Raw genomic sequence first — 10,260 nt, 5'->3', positions numbered from 1 at the left:
AACTTGAAACTGTGTTCATTCCTAAAGTACGTTTTCTTATAGAACGTACTGCACTATTTCATAAAATTTCAATCACAGTCACCAATCAGTATTATAACACTCACATTATTTAAAAAAATCTTCATAAGTCCTATTATCGAATAGTTTCGAAACAGTTTTTATTTTCAAAACTTATAATTCAATATTCGGAAACGGAGTTTTTTTTATTTATTAACATGCATTTGAAAAATATACTGTTTTTCTGTGTGGCGTTATGCTTTTTTCAATGTCAGGGTGCCCCACCAACTGCATCACAACTTGTAAGTAAACGAGCACTTACTATTATATATGATCGAAATATAACGTTGAGATTCTTGTTTAACTATATACAGAGATCGGCATTATTTAGAAATTTTTTTTTCTAAATAATTATTTAAATAATTTTTTTATTCGAATACTCGTCGAATAATTTTTTGAATGACTGGTTTATAATTTTTAATTCGGATATTTATTATTCAAATAAAAAAATACCTAAATAATTATATGCTTTTATCTGAGTTTTTTTTTATTATTTATTTTTTCTTAGGTTATTTTTTTTATTGCTAACATAATAAAACAAATTTGTATTGCAATTTTTAATATAAAAAGTTTTAGAATAAAATAATTATTTGGATAATATAGTTATTCCGAAAAAATCATCTTAGATTTTGTAGAATACCGAATAAATTACCGAATAAATAATTTTAAACAAAGAGATCATTTCAATGAAATATACTTACACTGAATATACCTTTACACTTGTTCTAAAAATTATAGAAAGGGATTAGAGACTTAATCAAGGTAAATTTGGACGTAGACCGCCGAATGGATTTTGCTCGATTAAGGGAGTTATTGTGTTTAGTAACATATATGTTCGACGAAGAGATTGAGGTACCCAGTGCGGAAGAATTGACTATAGGTAATAAACAATACAAAAATTTTGATTAAAAAATGTTGAGTAAATTATCAGAAAATTTTGAAAAAAAACATTTTAATAATCGAGTATTTTTAAACCAAAAAATCATAACTTGTAAACCAAATGAAAAGATTAATAAACCTTTTTTTATGATGTACAAAAAAAAAAGTAGGACGTTTATTAATACATTTTACTGATAATATATAATGTTTTGTGACGTCATTATTCTTAAATTTCAATAACTCGAACTACAAATGTTTTGCAATTGCAACACGATAATACTCTCGATTGCTTTGCTGTTAAATTTGCCTAATTTGGTTATTTAAACAATGTATAATTATATGTACTTTCAGATTATGAATATTCAAATGACCAAATTCATATTTGCCTCCTATCGCTCTCCACCGAAGCAACGCCAATGTTAAATGTAAATAAAAACTTAATCACTATATTACAGATAAAAGCCTTTTTTTATGCAGATTTAAAATATTGTGAACAAAATTTAAATTATATTTTATTAATTTAATTTTATGTTTTTACCGTACTAATTTTCACTCGGAAGTGATTTTTTTTCTACTTAGTTTTTCAATTTTTTTTATCATTTTGGGTCTCGAACGATATGGTTAAACCATAAGATATATACATTCTCCCCAACAGTAAAACGATAGAATTTTTAAAGTAAAAGATTTTGTTACTGGATTTTTACACATAAAAAAAAACATGGAAAAAGAGAATTTAAATAAAACATTTTTTCCCTTATTTGTTCCTTAAATCAAACTTATTTGCACACCTGTTATGATAAAATTACAATTTTTTTTCACGTTATTTGGCAATGATCATATTTTTAGTTTTTTTATTACTATTCTTTTTTATTGTTTTTTTATAGTATCATCTTTCTAAAAAATATATATATAATTTTTTTCCAGTAACAGAAAATCATTAAACTTAAGTTTATAATCTAAAAAGTTGTTTTATCAAAAGAACGAAATATCATCTAATTTTAGACACATAAAACTATTTTTTGAGATAAAAAACTAAATTTATATTATTTTCTGTTAGGTACTGGAAAAAATGAATAATTTTTTTTTAAATTTTAAGACTATTAGACATAAAAAACAGATTTTTGATAGTTAATATAAAAGTACTATAAAAAAAAGTTTGAAAAAGAAGAGGAAAGAAAAAAACTAAAAGTACTTATAAAGTTTTGACCATGACCAAAATAGTCGAAATAAAAATAAAATAAATTTGAATCGTTTTGATTTCGCTAAAAAAGGCTTAGTTTTATGTGTTTATTTTAATATACATTTTATAATTGAATATTCTTATTAAAAAAATTATAGGATTTGGTTACAGACATGGTAGCAAGAAATATGGGGGAAGATGAAGAGCTAGACTCTTATCAAGTAAAAGCTATATGTAAAAAATTAGCAATGCTAATCGAAATACCTGAAGATTTTGACAGTATAGATGTACTTGAAAAAGAATTAGAATTAAGTAATTAAAAATATAAAAATATTCAATAAGTTGAGTATAATATTAAAAAATTATTGAAAAGACATATTAACAATCAAGTATGTCATTTTTATAACTTTATATAAACTAAGAGGTCGTAACTAATAAACCTAAAAAAAATATTAGAAAACGGGACGATATTTATAATAAAAATGATTTTTCTAGTTTAACACATAGTTATTCTCAACTCATTTGGTCTGATTCGTTTGTTTAAAAATATTGAATTTGTTGTACTTTCAGACAATACATTTAATAAGAAGGAAGTTTTAATCTTAGCCCGAGCGTTTGCTGCTACAAAAGAACCGGGATTAAATGTAAATAAAAACTATAATATTACAAACAAAAGGCTTGATAGGTTGTTTTTGTGAAGATATTCAAAATATTCAAACTTTCACTTCTTCTATGTAAAACAGGTTTAATTCTTGTAACTCTAACAAGTATTAGTATTTATTATTATTAAAAATTCTCAGATTAATGTTATTATATAAAAAATGTAAATTATAGTTTAATAACTTAATCTTATATTTTTACCTTCCTCATTTTCACATCAAAGTGAGTATTTATATAATAAAATGACTACTATAAAATTGCTATTTTTATGCATATAAAACCGCAAGCCTTATATTATATCTTATATCTTTGTAAATTGTAATACACTATTTAATTCCTAATTTTACTCATATAACAATAGACAATAATAAAAAGAGAGATCCAGAGATATAATGATCGTGATGTAAAAATATATGAAGAATTCAAAAAAATATTCTTGAATGTAAAACAGATATCGAAATTACCCATGGAATTCTTTTCGGAAGAAGAATGCAAGGAGGGATATAAAAGTAATATGACAATAGAATAATATTTAATTTTTTGTGTCGAGTAATATGTGCAAAAACTATTGCAAAAACACATTTAAAACAAAATTTGCCATTTATGTAATTGTAAATCATTTAATTAAAAAAAATTATTTAAACTACCTTTTTTGATAATGTACAAATAAAGATTTAGCAAAATGTTATATACATATGAATATAACTAATATTGCATTATTATTCTACAATTAATTGAAACAAAGATGTATTTTTAGTGTAACATTGTTATTCTCAACTCATTTGGCCTGATTTGTTTGTTTATAAAATGTATACAATTTTATACTTTCAGAAGATAGATTCAACGCGGCACAAGTTGAACGCATTGTTATGCAAAAATTTTTTTCTTCATAGTTTGATTAAAATAACTGTTCTCGAACTACTGCATATATGTAATAAACACATATTCACATACAAATGTAGACTTGATCGATTAATAAACTATTTTGCTCTTATATTTTGTTAGTATTTATTGTATTACTTTTTAGTGTTATTACCCAATTCCAGAAAATCAGTCTACGGTTCAAGCCCGTGGACAAAACCTGTGACTTTTTTTTTTGTAACTAGTCACTTTTTTTAACGTAAAAATATTATTTAAACAGAACCCTTTTTCAGAACACTTTTTTAGGAAACATTTTGAATTAGCATGCTTCGTGAAATTGTTATACACTCTGTTGAAATATTCAAGGAATAATTTATAGTATATTCTTCTTAGAATGTAAGTGCTTATTAATATTGTTTAGATAAACTTGTTTTCCTAATAAACCAAATATTATGGCGTGATTTATATATTAGCCAATCATTTGTTATTATAGTAATTCGCGTGTAAATTGCCGTCAATAGTAGTATTGCATTGTGTACAGTTTTTGTTCTAGAATATTTTTTTGGTCTTATATAAAAGGGAGATCGGGGGATATCTTATTCGCTCACATAATGTTCAAGTAAACTAACTGTGTATAACAAGTCTTCATTTATTACTTTATGTATTAGTCGAAGTGAAATATTACTTAATCATTATTACTATTGTCGTAAGACAAAAAAAAAAAGGTACAACTTGTGTTAATTCTTATTTTGTCTGAATCCACTCAACACTCAAACTCCAACAGAATTACTTTTGAAAATTAGACCGAAGGTAGACCTAGAATAAAACTACATAATATATCATATTCAAAAATTTGCAGTCAATCAATTTTGTTTTTTTATTAAGAACCCTGCCTCCCTCCCTCAAAAAAAAAATCTGAGAAATGACACTTGGACCTTAGTCAATTTCCAGGTAACGGTCACATTTAGCCGTCCTTAACGACTCGCCTCCAAATATGCATTATTAGCAGGGTAAAGCCGATTAGCATGTAAGCCATTATAGTAGGGGAGACAACAGACACACGGGATAAGCAGCAAGGGGCATCGATTCGATTCTGTCATTACCTGCACTTACTACAGATATCGCTTTAGGATACAGGTAGAGGTGTAATACATATATTTAATTATTTAATAAACCTGTTTCCTTTTCGTTGTGCAATCGAGATTTGAGCTATTTAGAGTACCTGTTAAGCTCCTCAGGCCACCAACAAACAAATAAAAAAGACTTTAGGAATATTTATGTGTAGATACGGCTTAGCTATCCGTCCCATCTTCGGGACTACTAATTAAACACTATCGACTGTCGTTTGGGCCTAGCCTAGTCAACTAGCCAAACAGACACGTTACACTATGTTTGAGTGATTCAACAGCCAACAGATAATGGAAATATTTTTCGTTATATTATTAACTACGATACATGGGTAACTATGGCAATACATTTTTATAGACAGACGATCAACCCTAATCGTATCCACCCTAATGCTAAAAAATTACTTTCATATCACTATTCTCCGACACCCCCCCTCCCTGTACTAGGTTTTTGTTGGATATATTTGGTATTTTTAGATTCGAAGCTTTTATACGTTGATCTTGTCATCAGAGTTGTGGAAAATTCTTTTTCGAATAATATTTAAACAAATCTACTCAAATCCTACATTAGTCGAGTGGCAATTACTTGAATAATGTATTATCTAGATAACGTTTTATTTGAATGATGTACCAGTCTGCTTGTAATAATTGCAAAAGCCATGGGAAATAATGAGTTATACGTGTAAAAAACCCAGCGTAGTCCAAACAAAACACTGGTAAATTGTATGAAATATTCTTTAGATAGGCCACTATCAAAGAACGTTGACAATTTTTGCATATATTTTGCACATAAGTAAACAGTTATAAATTAAATGTAGTAAGTACTTTTAAAAAAAAGAGTGAGTGTATAAAAAATGACATACAACGCAAATAAAAACGTTCTTGAATATCTGTTGTTACTGAGAATGCCATAATTCAACAGTGGCAAACTTGAAACTGTGTTCATTCCTAAAGTACGTTTTCTTATAGAACGTACTGCACTATTTCATAATATTTCAATCACAGTCACCAATCAGTATTATAATACTCATATTACTTTAAAAAATCTTCATAAGTACTATTATCGAATAGTTTCGAAACAGTTTTTATTTTCAAAAGCTATAATCGGAAACTGAGTTTTTTTTATATATATTAACATGCATTTGAAAAATATACTGTTTTTCTGCGTGACGTTATGCTTTTTTCAATGTCAGGGTGCCCCACCAACTGAAAAACAACTTGTAAGTAAACGAGCACTTACTATTACTTATGATCGAAATATAACGTTGAGATTCTTGTTGAACTATATACAGAGACGGGCATTATTTAGACATTTTTTTATCTAAATAATTATTTAAATAATTGTTTTATTCGAATAATCGTCGAATAATTTTTTGAATGGCTGGTGTATAGTTTTAATTCGGATATTTATTATTCAAATAAAAAAATAACTGATTATATGATTTATTCCGAGTTTTTTTTTACTATTTATTTTTTCTTAGTTTATTTTATCTTATTATTAACATAACTAAACAAATTCGTAGTGCAATTTTTAATATAAAAAGTGTTAGAATAAAATAATTTTTTGGATAATTTAGTTGTTCGAAAAAAGCATCTTAGATTTTGTAGAATAAAACAATTACCGAATAAAAAATCTTAAACGAAGAGCTCATTTCAATGAATTATACTTATACTGAATATACTTTTACGCTTGTTCTGAAAATTATAGACAGGGATTAGAGACTTTATCAAGGCAAACTTGGACAAAGACGGCCGAATGGATTTTGCTCGATTAAGGGAGATATTGTACAATATATCATTTATATTTGAGGAAGAGATTGAGGTACCCAGTGCGGAAGAACTGACTATAAGTAAACAATACAAAAATGTTGATTAAAAAATGTTGAGTAATGTTGATAATTTAAAAAATTATCAGAAAATTTTGAAAAAAAACATTTTAATAATCGAGTATTTTATTTTGAATAATGTATAATAAAATGTACTTTCAGATTATGAATATTCAAATGACCAAGTTCATATTGGCCTCCTATCGTTCTCAACTGAAGCAACACCAAAGTTAAATGTAATAAAAACTTTACTACTATATACCAGATAAAAGGATTTTTTTATGCAGATTTATAATACTATTCTTTTCTATTTTTTTTTCCAGTAACATAAAAACTTTAAATTCAAGTTTATAACCTTAAAAGTTGTTCTACCAAAAAAAACGAATAATCATCTAATTTTTACACATAAAACTGATTTTTTTTTAGATTAAAAACTAAATTTAAATGTTTTTCTGTTCTGGAAAAAAATGAAAATTAATCAAGACTATTTGACATAAAAAGCAGATTTTTAATAAAAATATTTTATGGTTTATATAAAAATACTATACAAAAAAAATTATGAAAAACAAGAGTAAATAAAAAAATTGAAAATACTTATAAAGTGTTGCCCATGATTAAAATAATCGAATTAAATAAATTTGAAGCGTTTTGATTTCGCTAAAATAGGCTTAGTTTTATGGGTTAATAATTATAATATACATTTTATAATTAAATATTCTTATTCTAAAAATTATAGAAGTTGGTTATAGACATGGTAGCAAGAGAAATGGGAAAAGTTGAAGAGCTAGACTTTAATCAAGTAAGAGCTATATGTATGAAATTAGCCGAGCGACCTGAAGATTTCGACAGTATAGATGTATTTAAAAGGAGAGCATCAGAATTAGGTAATTAAAAATATAAAATAAATAAGTTAAGTATAATATTAAAAAATTATTGAAAAACATATTAACAATCAAGTATGTCATTTTTATAACTTTAAAAATTTATATTTTTTTGTAAACTAAGAGGTCGTAACTAATAAACCTATTAAAAAATTAAGAAAACGGGACTATATTTATAATAAAGATGATTTTCTGGTTTAACACATAGCTATTCTCAACTCATTGGACCTGATTCGTTTGTTTAAAAATGTTAAATTTTTTGTACTTTCAGCCAATAGATTTAATAAGCAGGAAGTTTTAATCGTTGTCCGAGCGTTTGCTGCTATAAAAGAACCGGGATTAAATGTAAATAAAAACTATAAAATTATAAATAAAAGGCTTGTTAGGTTGTTTTTGTGAAGATATCCAAAATATTCAAACTTTCAATTCATCTGTGTATAATAGGTTAAATTCTTATAGCACTAACAAGTATTAGTATTTATTATTGTTAAAAATTCTCAGATATATTTTATTATATAAATAATGTAAATTATAGTTTAATAACTTAATCTTATATTTTTACCTTCCTCATTTTCACATCAAAGTGAGTATTTATATAATAAAATAACTACTATAATATTGCTATTTTTATGCATATAAAAACCTCAAGCCATGTATTATATCTTATACCTTTGTAATTTGTAATACACTATTTAATTCCTAATTATTACTCATATAACAATAGGCAACAATAGAAACAGAGATCCAGAAATATAATGATCGTGATGTAAAAGAATATGAAGAGTTTAAAAATATATTCTTGAATGTAAAACACATATGGAAAAAACCGATGAAATTCTTTTTGGTTGAAGAATGCAGGAAGACATATACAAGTAATATCAAAATAGAATAATATTCAATTATTTGTGTCAAACAATATGTGCAAAAACTATTGCAGAAACATATTTAAAAGAAAATTTGTCATGTATATAGATGTAAATTGTTTAATTATTTAAACTAAAATTCAACATTTCTAAAAATAAAAAACAAATTAAAATAATAATGATAATGTACAAATAAAAATTTTGCAAAATGTTATATACATATGAATATAACTAATATTGCATTACTATTCTACAATTAATTGAAACAAAGATGTATTTTTAGTGTAACATTGTTACTGTCAACTCATTTGGCCTGATTCATTTGTTTATAAAATGTATACAATTTTATACTTTCAGGAGCTAGATACAACGCGGCACAAATTGAACGCATTGTCATGCAAAAATTTTTCCCTTCATAGTTTGATTATAATAACTGTTCTCGAATTATTGCATATATGTAATAAACACATATTCACATACAAACGTAGATTTGATTGATTAATAAACTATTTTGCTCTTATATTTTGTTAGTATTTATTGTATTACTTTTAAGTGTTATTACCCAATCCAAGTAAATCAGTCCACGGTTCAAATCCGTGATCAAAACCAGTGATTTTTTTTTGTAACTAGTCACTTTTTATAATGTTAACATATTATTAAAATAGAACCCTTTTTCATGAAATATTTTGAACACGCATGCTTTGGGAAATTTTCAAACTTTCTGTTGGTAAGCTAATTTCGAATTAAGTTCAATATTCTGTGTACTTCATGAAAACCAAAAATCATAAAAGGAAAAAAACGCGTCGATGAAATTAAGTATCTTCTAAGCTCCACTTGGAATCTAAAATGTACATTGCTTATTACTATATATCTTTTTCAACGTTTACCCCACCCCCCTCCCCAAAGTACCAACTAGATGAAATTTGTGATTTCATGATTAAAAAAGTGACAGTGTATACAGGCAAAAAAAAACCCACACCATAGTAATAAACCAATAGGTATCTCTGCTCTGGATTAAAGCTAGAAAATAATTACAGTGTGGCAACTTTGGCCGTTAGCTGTCTTGTTTGTACATTTTTTCGAATTTTTTTTCTCGGAAAATTCAAGGTTTAAAAAATTATAAATTCTAATCGATGAAACGTATATGAAAACCAGACTTTTTACAGGTATTCTACGAAAATGTGTTTTTTTATAAAAAAGAGGTTGTATATACATAGTTCACGTTATAATACCTTAAGAAAACTGGAAACTATAAGTTTTCTAATATGTTTGCTTGCCATTGTGTAGTTAAGATATAATGTGTTCCTTTTTTGATCAAGTACAAACTTTGTAAGCTTTGCAAATTAACGAGTCTTTGCCGGACCTATTCACGACCAAGGTCAGTTCGCAGTAATGTTAAAATACCCATTGATATCTGAAAGAATCTTGGTAGGAGTAACGAATACTCGTTTGATGTATTTTTTTATTATTTTATTAAAAAAACGGAAATACTCTTAGACTTGCGTCGTTCGATGCGATCAAAGAACTGGAAAGAACTACTTATAATATTTTTTTTATCAATAAAATACCTTTCATGCATTATTTTTTTCTCTATAGACAATGCAACATGAAGAAACTGGTGGTGTGGTTTTAGGTGATATCGTGGTTTAGACATATAAAAAAAAAAATCATGAAATAAAGAAAAATACCTAGTCTTTAAATCAGCGTCAAGTTAAATATTATCATGAAACTATTTGCAAATTAAAATAACTCTCATGAAAATTAAAAGTTTAATGACGCCCAAGCGGTACCAACATTTTATAATTTAACAAAAGCATGTAATTATTAATTACTTAAAATATCTACGTTTACTGCCTACTAATACCACACAGATTCAGTCACAAATTTAGGTTATACTTTGTATTTAAGTTAGATTTATTTGATACA

The 10,260-nt window shown here is 26.0% G+C and overlaps 1 protein-coding gene and 1 long non-coding RNA gene across 3 annotated transcripts; both read left to right on the top strand.

Annotated features, from left to right (window-relative positions):
• Positions 1 to 43: 43 nt before the first annotated feature.
• LOC126839130 (uncharacterized) lies at positions 44 to 8,816 on the top strand. 2 transcript variants are annotated; one of them, XM_050574201.1, is made up of 7 exons: positions 44 to 299; positions 796 to 937; positions 1,288 to 1,361; positions 2,275 to 2,428; positions 2,687 to 2,760; positions 3,138 to 3,285; positions 8,692 to 8,816. In XM_050574201.1, the coding sequence occupies exons 1-7, from the start codon at positions 216 to 218 to the stop codon at positions 8,751 to 8,753; spliced, it is 738 nt and encodes a 245-aa protein (XP_050430158.1). In that variant the 5' UTR covers positions 44 to 215; the 3' UTR covers positions 8,754 to 8,816. The 2 variants fall into 2 exon arrangements, with proteins under 2 accessions (XP_050430158.1, XP_050430159.1); XM_050574202.1 differs by lacking the exon at positions 8,692 to 8,816 and adding an exon at positions 3,608 to 3,709.
• LOC126839142 (uncharacterized) lies at positions 5,729 to 8,294 on the top strand. Its single transcript, XR_007685791.1, has 5 exons — positions 5,729 to 5,984; positions 6,753 to 6,826; positions 7,327 to 7,474; positions 7,743 to 7,816; positions 8,196 to 8,294. It is a non-coding gene; the product is annotated as an uncharacterized LOC126839142 (long non-coding RNA).
• Positions 8,817 to 10,260: the final 1,444 nt, after the last annotated feature.

This window comes from Adelges cooleyi, unplaced genomic scaffold (assembly GCF_023614345.1).
Source record: "Adelges cooleyi isolate 19-005CV unplaced genomic scaffold, UGA_ACOO_1.1 ACOO_flye_CR_arks_rails_tigmint_CR_PRNA_30, whole genome shotgun sequence".
NCBI classification, from domain to species: Eukaryota; Metazoa; Arthropoda; class Insecta; order Hemiptera; family Adelgidae; genus Adelges; species Adelges cooleyi.
This window is presented reverse-complemented; position numbering and strand designations above follow the sequence as displayed.

What these genes read in the sequence shown, in the direction of transcription:
- LOC126839130 (XM_050574201.1), top strand. Translation starts at nt 216, where the DNA reads ATGCATTTGAAAAATATACTGTTTTTCTGTGTGGCGTTATGCTTTTTT. An exon ending in CACCAACTGCATCACAACTT is followed by an intron (nt 300 to 795) that starts GTAAGTAAACGA and finishes TAAAAATTATAG; the next exon opens with AAAGGGATTAGAGACTTAAT. An exon ending in TGAAAAAGAATTAGAATTAA is followed by an intron (nt 2,429 to 2,686) that starts GTAATTAAAAAT and finishes TTGTACTTTCAG; the next exon opens with ACAATACATTTAATAAGAAG.